This window comes from Loxodonta africana, chromosome 9 (assembly GCF_030014295.1).
Source record: "Loxodonta africana isolate mLoxAfr1 chromosome 9, mLoxAfr1.hap2, whole genome shotgun sequence".
Lineage (NCBI taxonomy): Eukaryota > Metazoa > Chordata > Mammalia > Proboscidea > Elephantidae > Loxodonta > Loxodonta africana.
Window position 1 is genome coordinate 63,328,513 of NC_087350.1, and position 21,473 is coordinate 63,349,985.

At 42.2% G+C, this 21,473-nt stretch overlaps 1 protein-coding gene across 16 annotated transcripts in view; it reads right to left on the reverse strand.

Moving 5' to 3' along the window:
- ZNF618 (zinc finger protein 618) overlaps nucleotides 1-21,473 on the reverse strand; it is a 184,258-nt gene that overhangs the window by 23,545 nt on the left and 139,240 nt on the right. For 9 of the 16 annotated variants that reach the window (XM_064291568.1, XM_064291567.1, XM_010587713.3 and 6 more), the window contains 5 exons: nucleotides 17,257-17,346; nucleotides 16,157-16,192; nucleotides 15,985-16,062; nucleotides 8,914-8,973; nucleotides 8,268-8,357 (listed from right to left, as the gene is read on the reverse strand). In XM_064291568.1, coding sequence (XP_064147638.1) covers nucleotides 8,268-8,357; nucleotides 8,914-8,973; nucleotides 15,985-16,062; nucleotides 16,157-16,192; nucleotides 17,257-17,346 — 354 coding nt within the window. The remainder of the gene's footprint in view (nucleotides 1-8,267; nucleotides 8,358-8,913; nucleotides 8,974-15,984; nucleotides 16,063-16,156; nucleotides 16,193-17,256; nucleotides 17,347-21,473) is intronic. The other 7 variants (XM_064291570.1, XM_023545025.2, XM_064291571.1 and 4 more) reach the window with 5 other exon arrangements.

The following is a 21,473-nucleotide window of genomic DNA, read 5'->3' on the forward strand; positions in this document are numbered from 1 at the left end:
AAAAAAAAAATAGCCACTATAAAATCAAAATGGTATGCTAGAAAACTAACAGAAGAGATAAAAAATAAAGCACTAATACAAAGGCAGAAGGCAGGCAAAAAAAAGAAAAAAGGAACAAAAAGAACAAATGGGATAAATAGAAAAAACTCAGCAAGATGGTAAAAAACTATATTAATAGATTATATTAAATGTAAACATACTAAACATTTTAATTAAAGGTAGAGACTGTCAGACTGGATAAAAGAGCAAGAACCAACTGTATGTACACACTTCAAATATAAAGGCACAGACAGATTTTTAAAAAAGGATTAAAAGAAATATACCATGCAAACACTAATCATAAGAAAGTTGGAATGGCTCTATTGATGTCATAAAAAGTAGATTTCAGGACAAGAGTTATTACCAGAAATGAATAAATAAGTACAATTCAAAAGGTCAATTCATCAAGACTTAATTATTCCACATGCATGCACCTAATAAGAGAACTTCAACATACATGAATCAAAAACTAACAGAAGTAAAAGGAGAAACGGAGAAATTCACAACTACAGTTGGAGATTTCAACACTTCGCTCTCAGTACTTTATAGAACAAACAGATAACAAATACAAAAAAGGTACACAAGATCTGATCATCATCATCAACCAATTTAACCTAATTGACACTACACTCAACGACAGAAAATACTTTCTTGTTTCAAGTGGAAATGGAATATTTAGCAAGACAGACCAATTGCTGGGTCATAAAACATATCTCAATACATTTCAAAGACTGGAAATCATACAGATTATGTTCTCTGGCCACAGTGGAATAAAGTTAGAAATCAGTAACAAGAAGATATGTGGATAATCTCCAAATATCTGGAGGTAGAATAGATTTCTAAATAACCCTTTTCACAAAGAAAATTCCAGGCCTGATGGCTTTGATGGTGAATTCTACCAAACATTTACAGAAGAAATAATACCGATTCTACACAAATTCTTCAGAAAATTGAAGAGGGAATACTTCCGAGCTCATTCTATTAGGCCAGCATTACTTTGACAACCAAATCAGACAAAGACATTACAAGAAAAGTACAGACCAGTGTGCCTCATAAACATAGATGCAAAAATACTAAAAAAAATTTATTTTAGCAATTTGAACCAACGATATATAAAAAGGGTTGATGCTAATAATCAAATTAATACCGGTTTATTAATAATTAAAATTAATAATGCATCATGACCAGATGGGTTTCATCCCAGGAATGCAGGTGACATTCAAAATCAACCAATGTAATTCACCACATTAACAAACATCTCAACAGACACAAAAAAGTAGCTGACAAAATCTAACATCAACTCCTGATAAAAACTCTCAGCAAATTAGGAATAAAAGGGAACTTGCTCACCCTGATAAGGGGCATCTACAAAAAACCTATTAAATACCTTCCCCCTAATATTAGGAACAAGATAAGAATGTCTGCTTTCTTACTATTCAACTCTGTACTGAAAGTTCTAGCTAGTGCAGTAAGGCAAGAAAAACAAGTAAAAAGCATCTAGATTGGAAAAGATGTAAAATTGTCTATTTGTAGACAACATGATCTGTTGGCATATACCAAAAACCTATGAGAACTGATAATAAATTAGTTTAACAAGGTGGCAGGATACAAGACCAATTTTTTAAAACACTGTGTTTCTATATGCTAGGACAAAACATTGGAAATTGAAATTAGAAAAACAATACCACTTGCAACAGCATAAAAAAATGAAACGATAGAGATTAGGTCCAATGAAAAGATATGCAATACCTGTACACTGAAAAGTAAAAAACACTGCTAAGAAAAATTAAAGAACCTACAAATAAATGGAAAGCTATATTCATGGGTCAAAGATTTAATATTGTTAAGATGTCGATTCTCCCCAAATTGATTTACAAATTCAACACAAACTCCAAAATTCCAGCACACTTTTTTCTAGAATTTCACATGAAAATGTGAAGGAGCTAGAATAACCAGAACCACTTTGAAAAAGAACAAAAAATGTGGAGGTCTAACAAATACATAATTTCAAGACTTATTACAAAACTACAATGTGGAACAGCTACATAAAAAGAGACAGATCAATGGGAACAGAATAGAAAATCCAGAAATAGACACAGAATACAAAGTCCAGAAATAGACCCACATATATATGAACGACTCATTTTTCACAATGATGTGAAGTGAATTAAGTGAAGAAAGGATAGTCTTTTCAACAAATGGTGCTGAAATAACTGCATATCTATATTCACCAAAAAATAAATGTTAATACTTGGCATCATTTAGAAAAATTAACCCAAAGTGATCATAGATTTAAATACAATACTTAAATCCATTAAATGTCTAGAAGAAAACATAGAAAATCTTTGATACCTTGAGTTGGACAAAGATTCCTTAGGTACAACATGAAAAGTATGATCCATAAAAGAATAAAGTAATAAACCGGAATTCATTGAAATTAAAAACTTCAGCTCTCTCAAAGACACTATTAAGAGAATGAAAAGATAACCCACAGATTGAGAAAATACATTCACATCATGTATGTCTGATAAATAACTTGTACCTAGAATATATATTTTTTTAAACTCTCAAAACTCAATAAAAGGAAACAACTCAATTCAAAAATAGGCAAAAGATTTGAACAAACATCAAAGAATATACAGAAGTCAAATAAGCACATAAAAAGATGCTCAAAATCATTAGTTATTAGAAAAATGCAAACGAAAATCGCAATGGGATATCATTCCCCGTTGCCATTGAGTCGATTCCAACTCATAGCAACCTTACAGGACAGAGTAGAACTGTCCCATAGGGCTTACAAGGCTGTAATCTTGACAGAAGCAGACTGTCACGTCTTTACCGTGAGATATCACTATATACCTATTAAAATGGCTAAATTTAAAAGACGATATCAGTGTTGGTTAGAAACTAGAACGCTCATGCTTGCTGGTGGGAATATTAAATGGCATAACCACTTCGGAAAACAGCTAGGCTATTTCTTAAAAAGTTAAACATATACATAGCATATGCCATTCCACTCATAAGTATTTACCCAATTGGTAAATAAATAGGTATTTACCCAATCCAGCCATTCATTCCTAGGTACTTATACAAGAGAAATGAAAACATTTGTCCATACAAAGACTTACACACAAATGTTCAAAGCAGCCTTATTTGTATTATCACCAAACTGGAAACAACCCAAATGTCCGTTCATAGGTAAATAAAATAAACTGTGGTATAGTCACAACAGACAAATAAAAAAATTTTTTTTTAACCCATCAATTTAAAAAGAAAAAATAAACGAACTATTGATACATGCAAACATAAATGAATCTCTAAACAATTATGCTGAGTAAAAGAATGACAAAAAGTTCATAACATCATATTCCATATACGGAAAATTCTAGAAAAGGCAAACTATAGTAACTATAAGCAAATCAGTGTTTGCCTAGGGATGAGGAAGTGGGGAGCAAGGGATTACAAAGGGCACGAGGAAACTTTTGGAGGCGAAGGATATATGTTCATTATCTTGATTGTGGTAATAGTTTCACAACTGTATATATGTCAAAACTTACCAAACTGTATACTTTAATTATGGGCAATTTATTATAAGTCAATATACTGCAATAATGGTACTTTTAAAAAACTTCACCAGAATTTTTTTTAACGATCATTAACAAACCAATGATTGACTACGGGGCACTCTGCTAATCCTAGGAATGTAGGTTCCCTGCCCTTGAGGGGTTAGTCTTGGGAGTAACATTAAAAACCAGGTAAAACCCTGGACAATTTTTGATAGAAATGAAAAGAAAATGTGTTCTTGAAAATAAATTAACTCTACAAACTACCCTAGTTCTTAAAGAAATTTAGATGCCTATCTAAGGAAAAAAAAAAAAAAGCTTCAAAGAAGGAAGTCATTCTTCTGGCAAAGAAGAAATATCCCAACGTTGTAACTTTTGTCAATTCTGTTCCAGGCTGGACCTTCCAACATTCTTCATGTATTTTAATAAAGTATAGGCATAAAAATAGTGACATGTAAAAGAAAAAATCAGTCCACATAATCTACCCCATTAACAGAGTAAAAGACAAGAATCATAGAATAATCTCAATAGATTTAGAAAACACACACACACAATACCAATTTATGATAAAACTTTCAGTTTATTTATGATAAGACCTTTCAGTTACTTTCCTTAAGGTAACTTCTTAGCACAATAAAGAGCATCATGTAAATTTACTTTGGCTAACATGATACTTATGAACATAATACTTAGTGATGAAAACTGAACCCTAAGACATGGAGCAAGGAAGGGAGAGCCACTCATTTCTTTCATTCAACATTGTACTGGAGCGTCCTGACCAGTACAGTGAAGAAATTAAAAAAAAAAAGGGATATGTATTGGAAAGAAAGATGTAAAATTGTCTGTATTAAATATCATCATAAAAAATACACAAGGAAAATCTTAAGACATCTACCAAAAAAAATTTTTTTTAACTAATAAGCAAATTTAGCAAAGTTCAGGATACAAATTCAATATTCAGAAATCAATTAGGTTTCTGTGTAATAGGAATGAGTGATTGGAAAATAAAATACAAAATCATAATAATGCCAAAAACATAAAATGCTTACAAATAATTTTATGAAATGTGTGCAAGACCTCTGAAAATATATGAAATATTGCTCAGAGAAAGTTTAAAAGACCTAAATACATGAAGAGATATACCATGTCCATAGATTGGAAGACTCAATGTTAAGATGTCCACTCTCCTCAAACTGATCTATAGATTCAGTATAATCCCTAACAAAATCCCAGTTAGAGTCTTTTGTAGTAACTGACAAGAAGACTCTAATATTTATACGAAAAAGTACCTAGAATATCCATATAATCTTGAAAAAGAAGAACAAAATTAGAAAACTGACAGTACCTGACCTACGACTTAATATAAAGCTGTAATAATCAGGTCCATGTAGAACTGGCACAAAGACAAATAGATTAATGGAACAGAAATAAACTCACACTTACTTATACATTCAATGAATTTTCAACAGTGGTTCCAAAACAATGCAATGGGGAAAAGATAATCCTTTCAACAAATGGCGTTAGAACAACCTGATAATGTATGGAATAAAAGAAGTCTCAACTTATACATCTCACATCATTCACAAAAGTTTACTGGAAATGAATCACAGACCTAAAGGCAAAAGCTAAAATTATAAAGCTTCTAAAAGATAATAATGGAGGATATCTTTACCACCTTGAGGTAGGCAAGGATTTCCTGGGCACCCAGAAAGCACTAGTCATAAAAAAGTGATAAACTGGATTTAATCAAAATGAAAAACTTCTGCTCATCAAAAAGACACTGCGTAAAAATCAGTAAGCATGCCCAAGACTGGGAGAAAATATCCACAATACATGTACCTGACAAAGCAACTGGATCCAGAATATATAAAGAGTTCCTACAACTTAAAAAAAAAAGACAACCCAACCAAAAAATGGGGAAAGACTTCAAACAATTTCCAAAGTAAAACATACAAGTGACCAATGAGCACATGAAAAGATGCTCAACATCATTTATCATCAGGAAAATATAAATTAACACCATAATGCAGTACCAGTACATACCTTTGAGAATAGCTAGAATTAAAACATAAAAACCCTAACACTACCAAACGCTGGCAAGGATACGGAACAAGTAGAACCCCATACATGGCTAGTGAGAGTGTAAGACGCTCCTGCCATTTTGGAAAATGATCTGTCAGTTTCTTAAAAAGGTAAACACACTCTCCCCCATGACCCAGTAATTCTACTCCTTGGTATTTATCCAAGAGAAAAGAACACCATATGTCTACAATAAACCTCTTACAAGCATTTTCATAGCAGTTTTATACATAATAGCCTAAAACTGGAAACAACCCAAATGAACACACGCAGGCAAATGGCTAAACAAACTGTGGTATTTTCATACAATGGAATACTCAGCAGTAAAATAGAATGAACAACTGATATGTACAACATATATGAATCTTAAAAACATTTTCCTGAGCAACACAAGCCAGACACCAAAGAGTACATACTATGTGATGCCATGCGTGAGAATTTCTTCCACACCAGAAATGCGTGAGAATTTCTTCCTTCCAGATACTCTCATCAGCCCTGGATACCACCTGATAAAGCCATCAAGTCCAGCCCCTGCCTCCACACAGAAGCCATGGACATAAAAACCCCTGGATCTGGGGCCACTGAAAGGGCAATTTTTTGGGGTCAGTCTTGGAGAATCAATCCCCTGCTGGATCTAGCCTAAATCTCCAAGGTGTTTTTTGAACACATGTGATCCTACAGCCCCCAGACTTCAGTGAAGAATAGACAAAGAGAGATTCATTCAACAAACAGGGGCAGAAAGACAAAGACAGAGAGCCCGCAAGTGCGAGAAAAAGAAAATAAGGTACACAAAGAGAAGTAAACAGGCTTTATGAGAGGAGCACCTGGATTTAGGGAAGAAGTCAGGGTACAAGTGATGCTCCCTTTCCCACTGCACCATCTGACATGAGGTGCAAGATTGCATCATGGTTAAAAGCGTGGTCCTGGAGCCCGCCTGCCAGGCTTCAGCGCAGGCGCCGCCTCTTATTAACTCCATGACCTTTCTGAGCTTGCCCCAGGAACACCATCTGGGGGAAGAGAGAAGAAGCACTAAAGACATTCTCTAACTGCTAAAACCAAGATCACAGGCTGGCCTTGTATGAATGTCTAGCTGTAAGTGCATTCTGGGTAACATCCTCTTCTGGGCACCTGCGGCAGGGCACTGCACTGCTGGATTCCCAGAGGGGTCCAGGCCATGGAGCTCAGCACCAGACCTAAGTGCTATCGGGTGGAGAGGCTGCCAGATAGAACCTTTGCCATCTCTTCCCCCTACACACGACCCAGCTCACTGGGTAACCCAAGCATCTGTGGCCTGGGTAGTGGGGTGGGTTCTGGGGGATGGCTTCCTCTAGTTGCCTGCCTGAGGGTCACCTCACATTGGAGATGCCTGCAATCTAGGTCCCTGGGATGGAAAGGCCTCGAGAACTCTCACAGATGGACACTCAAGCCCAGAGAAGAGAAGCAACAGGCGCAAAGTCACACAGCAGTCGAGTGTCAAGTCTGGATCAGAATCCTAGCCCAGTACCCTACCTGAGGACATGAATTCCCCACCACTCTGTCCACCAGGCTGGAATTCCTGGGGTAGCTGCCTATGGCCTCCAGGCTCTGGACACCAATTCCTCCTGCCCCTAATGTCCTCGATGGGAATCGCCTGCCTGTCACTGCTGTCAGGCTACAGGAAGGCTGTGGACCTCCCCAGACTGTAGACAGCCTGTGGCCCCAGTGACCTTGTGCAATTCCTCCCATCTGTCTGGACTTAAGTCTTCCCATCTATAGAATGCGGGAGTGGGATCCCACAGCTCTGCTGAGAAACCAAGCAGTGATGCCTCCGAATATGCCCCTAAACATCACCCTACTGCCCTGTGACTCTGGTTAAGTCTTGTCCCTGTCAGAACTTTTCCCCATCTGTAGAAAGATCTGAGGGCCCTTCTAGCTCATACACTTGGGGATCTAAAGATGGAAACACCCCTCAGACATCTAGAAGGAGGGTGGGAGGTCATCTGTAGGTCCACAGGCATCCAGAAGACCAGGATGTCTGCACTTCCCTGCCTGTGACCTAGATGGGACTTGTACCCAGGGCTTCCAACTCCAGCTAAGTGCTCCTCCTGCCTTCTTACCCTTTCCACCAACAGTGGCAAATAGAGGTGCTGTCTTCATCTTGTTCACATGGCCCTAGCTTAGGGGAGAGGCAGGGGCATGGGGGAGGGTGGCTGGTCCCTGTATGAGTTTGGATTGAATCTGCATTATATGGCAGTGGCTTCAGGAACCACATGATTTGGAGTGGGAACAGGGCCACTGAGGGACTTGGACAAGTGATGCCTACTCTCCTAACCTAAAATCCACATGGGCCCAGGCCTTTTTGTCCAAAGCCTCAATTCCACCAAGAGAGAACTGTGACTCTCCTGGCTTCTGGGTAGGGTTCTCCCAACTATTCTGGCTACTGCAGCAAGGTGGCCGCAGGTCAGGCCTAGAGACTACAGACTGACCCAGAACCAAGTTCACCTTTGTTTTTACCACCCTTGGCACAAAGCTCCAGGTCCCTGGACTAAGGCTGGTCCACTCCCTCCCAAAACTGCCCCCCGGCCCCCAACTGGAGCAGGTACTCACTGATGGGGGCGTGTAAGGCCACGTGCTCCTGGTAGGGCGTGTAGTACTTATACTGCTTCCCGCAGAACTCACAGGTGTAATTGCCGGTTTCTGGCCAAGAAGGAAGATGGTGTGGAAATGGGTATCCGGCCCCCACCCAGAACCAGCAGCTTTGCTCCCCCCTCCCAGTCCACTCCCTCTCCATTCTGGGACCACCAACTAGAATCAGAAGCCATGACTCTGGAGTCAACGTTCTCGGTTCAGATCCTAGCTCAGCCATTTCTAGCTGTGCAACCTTGGGCAAGTCTCTTAACTGCCCTGTGCCTCAGTTTCCCTAGCTGTAAAATGGGCAGAATAACAAGACCCCCTTACAGGATTGCTGTGAGGATTAAATATATATGTCAAGTGTTTAGAACAGTACCTGGCACACACTGTTCGCCTTCCTCGCTGCACCCCCAGCCCCGGTGCTCAGGAAACGTGTGGTGGCCTGAGGTGATCCCCAATGCCAACCTCTGTATCACCCCCTTTGCAAACCCTGCCCTCTGCAATGGCCAACCACACGTCCCCCCTCATCTCCAAGACCTGCCCTGCCCAACCTCCCCCCGCCCCCCCACCAGGCACAAGGGGTCACTTCTTCCTCTCAGGTCCCACCAGACTTTATCTTTACCTCTCTTTTGGCACTGCCTAACTTCTTTCTTCTTAAAAATTTCTGATGTAATATTGTTCACTGGGGGAAAATTATAAAATACTGATAAATACAAAAAAAAAATTAAAATTTCAATCATCTGTAATCCCCAAAGAGAAGCAGCTACCCCCTTGGGGCAGAGGGTGCATCTTGCCGTTTACTCCAGTCCCCACCCACTGCCGTCTCATCCAGGGCTGCTGCTCTCGGCCCTATCATCTGTGTGGCCCTAGGGGCCTTGAAATAGCCAGCCCCGGTCTATCACCTCTTTGTAGGCTGGTGTACTCGGTGGACGGTACTTTCTGACCACCTGGCCCAATCAGTAAATACGGATCTCTACTGGCAGTTACCAGGGGCATGGTTTCCAGTGGACTCTGGAATCTGCTGATCCAGTCTGGACATCTACCATGTTTCTATTTTTTTCCCCTTTATATACATATATATATATAGATATAGATACAAAGTAAAAATGCTGTGATCCACATTCTTTTAGAAATCTTTAAATATTTACCCCATCAGGATAAATTCCAGAGCTGGGAAAAGGATATGCATTTTTAAGGCTTCTGATAGGCGTATCACCAACTACCTTTAAAAAGGTTGGGCCAATTTTCATTCCAACAAGAAGGGTGTTGGAAACAGCTATTTCTGCACACCATAGCCAGCATTACCAGTATTACCGTTTTCTTACATTTTGTCTATCTGATGGCAGGCCTATATTACACTGCTGTTGTCATTTTCCATTTCTTTGATTTCTGGTGAAATTGAATATGTTTTATATTTAATTAACTCTAGTTTTCTTTTTGGACTTTTCTATTTGTTTTGTCTCTACAGGTAAGTTTACCTTTTTAAAAAAATCTCTAAGAACACTTGGTAGATTAAGGCTATCAACACTTTGTTATACTTGTTACAAGTATTTTTTTCTTAATTGGTTTCTTACTCCATTTATGGTTTCCCCCGCCTCCACTGTAGAAGTTTTGAAATTTTTGGTAGTTAAGTGCTACTAACTGACCCATGAACACTGGAAATGATGATGATGTATTAATTGCTGTTTGTTTCAAAGTTGTTAAATCAACTGTATTAATTATATTATTCAGATCCTATGTAGTAGCCTTGTTATGTCAAAGGCTAAAGGTATACTGTATACTGTAATAACCTTCCCATTATCACATGGTTTGCACTGGGTCCACTGTATTTCTCAATGTATTTTTTATATTTAGATAATACAATGCTGTCTGATGCACAAAGGTTCATGGGATCAAAGTCTTCATTGCGAATTGTACCCACTAAAAGTAACATTAAACTATTCCCTAAACAGTGGTTCTCAAAGTGTGGTCCCTGGACCAGCAGAATCAGCATCATCTGGGAAACTGTTAGAAATGCAAATTCTTGGGACTTACCTATGGAAACAGAAACTCTAGAGGCTGGGTCCTACAATCTGTGCTGTGACAAGCCCTCCAAAAGACTGTGATGCACTGGAACATTTAAGTACCACTGCTCTAGCATTTAACGATATTGTTTTATTAGTTTGTTTTTTTCTAGTATTAATACTGGAGCCCTGGCGACACACTGGTTAAGAGGTCGGCTGCTAACCAAGAGGTCAGCAGTTCAAATCCACCAGCCACTCCTTGGAAACCCTATGGGGTAGTTCTACTCTGTCCTATAGGGTCACTATGAGTTGGAATCGACTTGACAGCATCAATATTATCATTAATATTATCAGTTTCTTGATAATTACTTTGTCTTTCAAATCCTGCTTTGTATTTGTTTGCATGCACCTAAATATACTTCCCTAAATTTTCTTGTACTTTCATTTATTAAATCAGTACTGTGCATCTTCGATGGTTACAAGGGAGGAGAACGGTGGGGATGGAAAAACACTAAATAGACAGTAGGTAAGCGGTGAAGGACAAGACAGCACACAATACTGGGGAAGCCAGCACAACCTGTACAAGGCAAGGTCATGGTAGCTCCATAGACACATCCAAACTGCCTGAGGGACCAAATTACCGGGCTGAGGGCTGTGGGGACCATGGTCTCTGGGAATATCTAGCTCAACTGGCATAACATAGTTTATAAAGAAAATGTTCTACATTCTACTTTGGTGAGTAGCATCTGGGGTCTTAAAAGCCTATGAGCAGCCACCTAAGATACTCTACTGGTCTCACCCCTTCAGGAGCAAGAGAGAATGAAGAAAACTAAAGACACAAGGGAGGCTGTCTCATCAGGGGGAGAGTAATTGGGAGTATATAGCAAGGTGTATATGGGTTTTTGTGTGAGAGACTGACTTGATTTGTAAACTTTCACTTAAAGCACAATAAAAATTATTAAAAAAAAAAAAAAAAGACACAAGGGAAAGATTAGTCCAAAGAACTAACGGACCACAACTACCACAGCCTCCACCAGACTGAGTCCAGTACAATTAGATGGTGCCCGGCTACCACCACTGACTGCTCTGATAGGGATCACAATAGAGGGTCCCAGGCAGAACTGCAGAAAAATGTAGAACAAAATTCTAACTCACAAAAAAAAGACCAGACTCACTGGCCTGACAGAGACTGGAAAAACGCCGAGGGTAAGGCCCACAGACACCCTTTTGGCTCAGTAATGAAGTCACCCTTCACCAAAGATTAGACATGCCCATAAAACAAAACAAGACTAAAGGGGCACACCAGCCCAGGGGCCAGGACTCGAAGGTAGGAGGGGACAGGAAAGCTGCTAATAGGGAACCCAAGGTTGAGAAGTGAGAGTACTGACATGTTGTGGGGTTGGTAACCAATGCCATAGAACAATATGTGTACTAACTTCTTTACTGAGAAGCTAGTGTGTTCTATAAACCTTCACCTTAAGTACAAAAAAAAAAAAAAGGTACTGTGCTAAGTGTTGAACACCCTGGTGCTATAGTAGTTAAAGAGATACGGCTGCTAACCAAAAGGTTGGCAGTTTGAATCCACCAGACGCTGCTAAGCAAAAGGCTGGCAGTTCGAATCCACCAGACGCTCCCTGGAAACCCTATGGACAGTTCTACTCTGTCCTACAGGGTTGCTATGAGTGGTAATGAACTCGACAGCAACGGGTGCTAAGTACAAGCACAAAACAGTCACGGTCTCTGCTTTCATAGAGTTTGCACTCTGGAGGAGACAGAAAACTCAAATCATCACACAGATTTAAAACTGCAACCATGTAAGTGTAAGTGCTCTGAAGGAGACATACACAGTGCCATGATGACCTTAACAGAGAATTTAATCTAATTAAGGAAGTAGGAAAGAGTTTCCTGAAAAAAGATGCTCAAGCTCAGAGTAAAAGATAAGGATTTAGCTAGGTATGTGTCTAGTAAACCATTAATTATCGGACTCTTATTCGGCTCTGCTATTTTATGGGTTTTTTTTTCTTTTTTCATGCTCTGTCCTTTCTGGTCGTTCCCTTATTTTTCAGTTGGTAGATGAATTGCTTTCTTTGCTTTACCATTATTCGCCAATATTATACTATTTTTCATTATTTTCCAATATTGTCCACTATTTTAGACAGTCTTTAAGCTCTATTCCTCTAACTGGGATAGACAAGAAAGAAATGATATTTTTAAGTCTATCTCCATTGAGAATCCAGTTCTTCTCAAATTTTAACTTGTGTAGGAATCACCTAGATGGTTATGACACAGATTGCTGGGTGCCACCACGGAGATTCTAATTCCACAGGTCTGGATGGGGCCTGGAAACACTGGTGGCGTGGTGGTTAAGTGCTACAGCTGCTAATCAAAAGGTCTGCAGTTCAAATCCACCAGGTGCTCCTTGGAAACTCTACGGGGCAGTTCTACTCTGTCTTATAGGGTCGCTATGAGTCGGGAGTGGGGCCTAAGAACTTATATTTCTAACAAGCTTCCAGGAGATGCTGATGCAGGTCTGGGGGCCACACTCTAAGCAGAACTGGTTTAACCTACTTTATCCCTCGCTTGTCCCTTCCTTCTTGTTTTTAAAAAATTTATTTTTTAATCTTTTAGAATAATCTTCTGTCTTTTAATTTTATAATCAGATTTGCAACATTGTAATCTTACTTCCAGTTTATCTGGTTTTAGTAGGCACCACAAGTTCTCTTACACCAAGAACTCCTCATAATTGAGCTTTAAATTTGCTTTATCACTCAGTTCACTGGAGTAGATCCTTCAAATAATTGTTTGCAGATGGATGAGTATATGGGAGTAGTATGTTTTCAAGCCCTCACTTTTTTTTTTATATATAAATCATAGTTTATCTAGATAAAAGTATTCTTAGATTACAACCTTTTCCCTACAAAACACTCCATTGTCTTCTGGCATTTAATGTTGTACAGAAGTCTGAGGCAAGTTCACCTTGAATTCATTTGCAGGTAGCTTGGTTTTTATGCCTACATGCCTGTACAGGTTTCCCCCCGCCCCCCCCACCCCCTTATTTTTGTAGTTCAAAAAGTACTAAGGTCTATCTACGTATGAGTTCGTTTATATTAACTCTGACACATGATGAGCCCTTTAAATTCGCATATACAGGTTTTCCATTAGCTGAGCAAAGTTTTCTTCTACTCTATCTTTGCAGTATTGCTTCTGTTCCACTGGTACACACCACCAATTATTTGAGGTTGGTTTTCTGTCCTGCATGTTTAACATTATTTTTTCTCTCAGTATCTAAATCTGCTCAAGTTTGTCTTTCACATCACTAACTCGGTTTCTGAGGATCAATTCTGTTCTTCCTTCTCTATGATGTAGATTTTAGCTCTGTTCTTATCTTTCCACTTCCCTGCAATCCTTCCCCATCTCACCCCTCTCCATTTGCCTTTTCGCCTTACCCTGTTGCCTTTTCACTACGCAACTTCAGACTCCTTTTTCACAGAGGTCAGATTTTCTTATATTCAGTTGAGGTTGTCAAAGAAAATTTTCTTTTGGATTTTATAGTAAATCTTCCAGAAGTATGTTCTTCCTCTGAGTTTTCTAAATCCTCTCTTGTTATGTAGAATTTTCATAATTCCCATGTTTTGTTTTTATTTTTTCAAACTACTCATGTTTATTCAGGCATGAAAAGTCACCTGTAAATGAATCCAGACTTATTGTTTCAATAAACATGAATGAACTGTCCTCAATCTCACCCTCTATGGTTATGATAGTAGAATTCTCAGAACTGCAGCTGAAGAGCAGGTTGAAACCCACAACCACTTAGTTCAATTCCCTCCTTCTAGCAGGATCCCACCTAGGGAACCTCTGCTCTAACATGGCTCCTACTTCCTCCTACACTAGTACTCAATTCTTTAGTGTGCTCAGCTGATGCCAGATGTGGGAGGCACCTCCCAGCATGTTTGCTGCCAGGGATTTTCCTCATCCCCCAACCTAAACCAGGTGCCATCAAGTTGACTCCAACTTATGTCAACTCCATGTGTGTCAGAGTAGAACTGTGCTCCACAGGGTTTTCAATGGCTGACTTTTCAGAAGTAGATTGCCAGGGCTTTATTCCAAGGTGCCTCTGGGTGGACGTGAACCCTCTCCTGGCTCCTCCTTATTCTGTAACTATCCTAGTTGTTTTCAGGGTTCTCTACCTGCATTGCCCTGCTTACAGAGACAGAAGACCACAAAGCAGCTTTCTTCTCTCACAAGGCAGCCCCTGAGTGTTAACAAAGAACAGCCTCATAGTGTTTTGGAAACCTCAGTTCCATAAAGTCAAGCTGGGAGCATGTCGGGAGCCAAACTCAGTGGGCATTGCAAATCCACACTCCCTATAGTTTGTGATAGCTCTTCCTAGGTTCTGGTTCTGGTATCAGTTGTCTGTCAGAATTAGAGATACACAGAGCCAGTTTCTCCTCGTTCAGCATCTTCCTGGGTAATTAGCATTGTTGTTAGGTGCTGTCAAGTTGATCCTGACTCAGAGTGACCCCACATGACAGAGCAGAACTGCCCCATAAGGTTTTTTGGATATAATCTTTACAGGAGCAATGGCCAGGTTCTTTCTCCCACAGAGCCACGGGGTGGGTTTGAACCACCAACCTTTTGATGAGCAGCCCAGAGTTTAACTGTTGTGCCGCCAGGGCTCCTTGGATTAACAGGTACCACTACTTAATGCTCTCCGTGTACATGTCAAGGACCATGCTAACTGCTTGACAAATACAATCTCACCTAATCCCTTCCACAACAATCCTGAGAGGTGAGTCTTACTGTCATCATGTCATCACCCCCATTTTAGAGTTGAGGAAATGGCAGATTACAGAGATTAGAAAACGTGTGGAACATCACACAGCTATTAAGTATAGAGCTGGGATTCATACTTGAGCTGGTCCTGAAGCTGTGGCTCTTGACTCTCTCTCAGTTAACATCCCTCAGGTATTATGCTCTGAGGAAGTCCTGTGCTAGACACTTTATTTGCATACACCCTGTGTTTCTCTGTGTATTTTAACAGTCTTCCCTCCCCTCACCCCACTCCCCACCATGTGAATTACCCAAGGGCAGGGCCACGTGTGTCTTGTTCAGTACAAGTTTGCTGAACACTGGGAAGTCATATGCTGGCTCCTGCCCACAGGGACTTACTGGGAAAAGGACAGAGTATCTGCATGTGGCTCCTCCGGATGGCTTCCATCACTAATAAACCCCTTCAGATGACAGTGACAAGAGTGATTTTCTGAGCACCTCCTATGTACCAGGCACTGCGCTAATAAGTGATTTACATCCATGGTCTCATTTAATCCCCCAACAAACCTGCAAGGAAATGCCCTCCTCACTCCACAGGTGAGGAGCCTGAGGCTCAGAGCGGCTAACGGACAGCAACGGCACCAAGCAAGGAAGTAGTCGAGCCAGCGCGCAGCCCCAGGCCTGCCTGCCCTCACTGCTTTGACTCTGACCCTATGCTAGACTGTACTAAAATCCTAAAACTGATAGGACCAATTGACAGGTGGGCAAAGTGAGGTCAAGGAGGCCAGCCACTCACTAACCTGTGCTAGTGCTGTAGGATGAGTGATGTCTGCCCCTGCCAGTGGGGAGACTCAGCCCTGCCTCCCTCAGCCAGCCCTTCCCCGTTCCCCACCCCCTGCCCCAGAGAGAGGCCCGCATACTTGGCCCGATTTTCTGGAATGGTTCCGGGGGTTCCTCCTTCACCTCGTCTGTGGCCACAACACCTTGGTCGAAGGGGTCTGCGAGAGAACACATGGCCCTTAGCGCCCTGATAACCCAGGTCTCGGGAGCCCCGCTGGGAACAGGGGAGGTGGGTACTCACAGAGGACTTACCTGCCCGATTCTCGGGGGCCCCTTCCACACTAAACACTGTGCCCAGGCGGGAGGCAGCAGCCGCAGAGGGAGAGAAGCAAACAGGAGCCCTGTTAGTCCCTGCCCACAGCTGCCTCTGCCTGAGCTCCCACACTCTGTCCTGAAGACCTTTACTTTAGGGCCCAGGAAGGTGGCCCTGGCCAGTGTGGAAGCCCCACAAAACCAGGGGCCATAGAAGGGCATGTCCCAACTAAGATGAAGCCTGTGCCTGAATCCCTCCACCTCCTCATAGCCTCAGCCCACCCCCAAATCCTCGCCCTGTTTCTGAATGGCCAGCACCCACTCACAGAGGCCAGAACAGTAGAAAAGAGGAAGAGATTTGCAGAAGAGAGAGGAGGTGAGAGGTAGGATGACCAGTGGCATTAGGTGCTGAGGCGTGGTTGTCACAGCTTGGGAGGAGCTGGCGTGTGGGACTAGACAGGGAACCCCTAAGATCCCTCCCAGGTCTAAGACCCTATTTCTAGGAATCTTAAGATTCTAAAAATGTATTCCCTAAATTTATCACTATAATTTTTAACTCTAAAACCTAAGATTCTAAAATGACATCATTCATTGTAAAGAACTGGTTTAATTTCACCAGAGCACGGGAATGTTCAATATGTAATTATTAAATGGCCCGATATAGAATTGCCGATATTCAACCAGTTTTGACCTAGAAAACTGATGATTTCACTTGAGTTAACCTAAATAGCAGTGTATACAGAGTATGAAGGGAATGACCTCTCCCCCAGAACCTCCCTCCACCCACGCAGAAGTGACCACTGCCAACAGGGTGTTTTTCCAATCCTTCATCTGTGTTCTTGGAGTCTATGATCTGAGGTTCTAATTCTGAGATTCCAACATCCTGTGATCCTGAGACTAAACACCTATATACTGCAGAGGCAATGTTTCACTGGGGCCCAGGGGTGAATAGCTCCCTTTGTGATTCTGGCTGGTGCCTGGCCTTTCTCTGGGCAGGAGGAAGAAGGAGAGGACTGGGGTTAGGTGGGGCTGGTGAGTAGCCCTGGGAAGGGGTGCCTCTGTGTGAGGCTGTGCCCTGAAAAGTGAGGGGCCTGACTCACCATCCACTGCGTGCAGGTCTCGGTGCTCTTGGAAACAGCTGTAGTATTTGTACTTCTTCCCACAGATGTCACACGTGTACCTGAAATTGTCTGCAAGGGATGGAAAGACACACACGGTCACCAGGGCTTCAATGGGCAGGGCTTTTTTTTGGTTTGTTTGTTAACTCATGTGCCTTAGGAACCAAAGATGGGACTAACTAAGAATGGCCCCAGCTGGGCAGCCCCATGGAGAATGGGTTCCCAAGCCAGTGTACCCCTTGGCACTGCCCAACCCTCCTGGACCATGAGAGTTGTGACACAGCCCACTCCCTCAAATGCCCAGTTCTCCTCCCCATGTGTGGTCAGGCTTGGGAGACCTGAAGGTCCAGCCTCAGTGCTGGCTCCAGCAAGACCATGTATTGCTTTCTGTGTCCACAAGGTTTAAGATGGGGTGAGGGGAGCTCCAGACCACACAGGAACACCAGGTAGCCTTGAAGTGACTCCCAAACCAACCCCCAAACCTAGCATGCATGAACCAAGTTCCTAAAGGCCTTGTTCGTAACTGGCCCATCCTCCCTTCACCAGAGGTTACACAAGAATAAAACCCATCACAGCAGCTACCACTTTCTGGGTGCTTACCATGTGCTAGGCGCCAGGTACCTCCTGTACCTTTCCTCAGTTAGTCCTTGCAATAGATGGAAGAGTTAGCATCCTACTTTACACACGAGGAAACTGAGGATCAGAAGGTCCTACCCCGAGTCCCACAGTTAGTGAGGGCTACGGAAGGCAGCTTCTGAGAAGGCTCCAATGTTACGGGAGAAGGATGGCCTTCTGGGGTCTGGTTCCTAATGGTGATCTGCCTTCGAAACTCCTTTCCTATACTAGCCAGGCTGGCTGCTCTCTGCAGCTGCCATCCTTGTCTTTGCCCAGCCTCTCCTGCCAGCCTGGCCTGCCACCTCCAAAAAACATGAAACCTCATGAGAACCACACACCACAATGTCTCCTCAACATGGATGGGGACCACACTCCCAGGCCCTCCTACAGACAAGAATCAATTTGTACAAGAGAGTTAATCCCAAAGAAGGGGGAGAAAATGCTTATTTGTCAGTGAAATCACGTTTTCAGAACCGCAAGAGAGCTCTGTGTCTCAAGCAATGCCACTGCGTGTCTTGGGTCTTCAACACTAGCAAGTAGCCATCTAAGATGCATTAATTGGTCTCAACCCACCTGGACCAAAGCAGAATGAAGAACACCAAAGACACAATATAAATACGACCCCAAGAGCCAGAAAGGACCACATAAACCAGAGACTACATCAGCCTGAGACCGGAAGAACTAGATGGTGCCCAGCTACCACCGATGACTGCCTGACAGGGAACACAACAGAGAATCCCTGATGGAGCAGGAGAACAGTGGGATACAGACCTCAAGTTCTCATAAAAAGACCAGACTTAATTGTCTGACTGAAAGTGGATGGACCCCGGAGGTCATGGTTCCCAGACCCTCTGCTAGCTCAAGACTGGAACCATTCCTGAAGCCAACTCTCCAGACAGGGACTGGGCTATAAGACAGAAAATGACACCGGTGGGGAGGGAGCTTCTCGGCTCAAGTAGACATATGAGACTATGTGGGCAGCTCCTGTCTGGAGGCAAGATGAGAAGGCAGAGAGGGACAGGAGCTGGTTGAATGGTCATGGGGAATACAGGGTGGAGAGAAGGAGTGTGCTGTCTCATTAGGGTGAGGACAGACAGGAATACATAGCAAGGTGTGCACAAGTTTTTGTATGAGAGACTGACTTGATTTGTAAACCTTCACTTAAAGCACAATAAATTAAAAAAAAAAAATGCCGCTGCAAATGTGTCTGAGGAGGTAAGTTCTAGAGTCAGGACGGAGCTCAAATCCAACTCTACCACTTCTCAGGTGAGACTGGCCTTCAACATGCTTCCTAACCTCTGTGCCTTGGCTTTCTCATCTGTATAATGGGAATAATAATAGAGCCTACATCTCCCAGAGTTGTTTTAAAGAACAAAGGAGCACAAAAAGGAAAAATATTCTATGATTGAACTTGTATGAAATAAGAATAGGCAAATGCACAGAGACAAACATTTACTAGTAGGTACCAGGGACTAACCAAAAAATCTCATTGCTGTCAGGTCGATTCTGACTCATAGCAACCCTACAGGACAGAGTAGAACTGCCCCATTGGGTTTCCAAGGGGCGCCTGGTGGATTCGAACTGCCAACCTTTTGATTAGCAGCCGTAGCTTAACCACTACACCACCAGGGTTTCCATCAGGGACTAAGGGAGGGAGAAATGAGGAGTTATTGCTGAAAGACTGAGTTTCTGTTTGGGGTAATAAAAAAATTTTGGACATGGACAGTGGTGAATGTAATCTATGTCACAGAATTATACACTTGCAAGTGGTTAAAATAGCAAACTTCTGTTATATATATTTTACCACAATAAAATTGGGTAAAAAAAAAAAGGATTATTGTTAGGTACCGTAGAGTCAGTTCTGGCTGGTACTGACCCTATATACAATAGAATGAAACACTGCCTGGTGTCCTGCTCCATTCTCATAATCATTGTTATGCTTGAGTCTGTCGTTACAGTCACTGTGTCAGTCCATCTTGCTGAGGGTCTTCCTCTCTTTCACGGACCCTCTACTTTGCCAAGCATGATATCCTTCTCCAGACACTAGTTCCTCCTGATAACATGACCCAAGTACGTGAGATGAAGTCTTGCCATCCTCACTTCTGACTCTACTTCTTCCAAGACAGAGTTGTTCGTTCTTCTGGCAGTTCATGGTATATTCAACGTTATTCACCAACACCACAATTCAAAGGCATTAATTTTTCTTCAGTCTTCCTTATTTATTGTCCAGCTTTCACATACATATGAGGTGACTAAAAATACCATGGCTTGGCTCAAGGTGTATCTTAGTCCTCAAAGTGACGTCTTTGTTTTTTAACACTTTAAAGAGGTTTTTTTGCAGCAGGGTTACCCAATGCATGTGTCGTTTGATTTCCTAACTGCTGCTTCTATGGGCATTGATTATGGATCCAAGTAAAATGAAATCCTTGACAACTTCAATATTTTCTTTGTTTATCATGGTGTTGCTTATTGGTCCACTTGTAAGGATTTTTTGTTTTCTTTATGTTGAGGTGTAATCTATACTGAGGTTTGTAGTCTTTGATCTTCATCAGTTCAAGTCCTCTTCGCTTTCAGCAAGCAAGGTTTTATCATCTACATATTGCAGGTTGTTAATGAATCTTCCTCCAACCCTGATGCCGCATTCCTCTTCATACAGTTCAGCCTCTTGGACCGTTTGTTAAGCGCACAGATTGAACAAGTATGGTTAAAGGATACAACCCTGACGCACACCTTTCCTGATTTTCAACCACACAGTACGCCTCGTTCTGTTCAAACGGCTGCCTCTTGGTCTCACATACAATACACACTTGATAAATGGGACCTAATATTACTGTTTTATGCAAAGGCAATCAACGTGAGGGTGGTAAGAGAGCTGAACAAGGTTAATATTTCATTTTCTTAGTTGAGAGATGGGTAAGTGGGTATATCTTTATGCCTCTAAGTATGACTGGACTATTGTCCTAATAAATAAATGAAAGAAAGATCCCTGGATTAGAAGGTGTAAGATGTGCCTCCTAGGCCCACCTCCATTACTAGCAAGCTGTATGATAACTTCTGCCTGGAACTCAGTGACTTTATCTGCAAAATGGGTAGGCTGGATGCAATATTCTCGATCGGCGCCATGGCCAGGCTTCTGTAACGAGGCTGGTGGGTGAGAACAGGCGTTCAGAGCAGTGCAGGCCTGGGTCAGGGTGGGGGTGCGGGACTGAGAATAAAGCACAATGGCATGGGGAAGAAAACGCCACAGGGAGGAAGGGAAAAGCGACGGGAGGACTAAAAATACCGCAGGCTACAGAGCCCTCATCCAGCAAGCCTCCCGGACAACGGAAGCTAGGCGGAATAGAACACATCATTGAGGGGCTGCCCGAGAGGCCAGGGACCCAGAATAGCCAAGGAAGGAAAGATAAATAGGGAAGGCCTTTAAATGTGTGCCTAACCACAGGCAGACCATGGGTGCTGAAAAAGAAGGGCGCGATTGAGGGAAAAGAGAGCCTAGGGCCAGGCCAGGGCGGGTGAGGCTCTGGGGGAGGAGGAGGGAGAGGCTTTCACCTCCTCCTAGCTGCGGGGGCTACAATCTGTGTCTA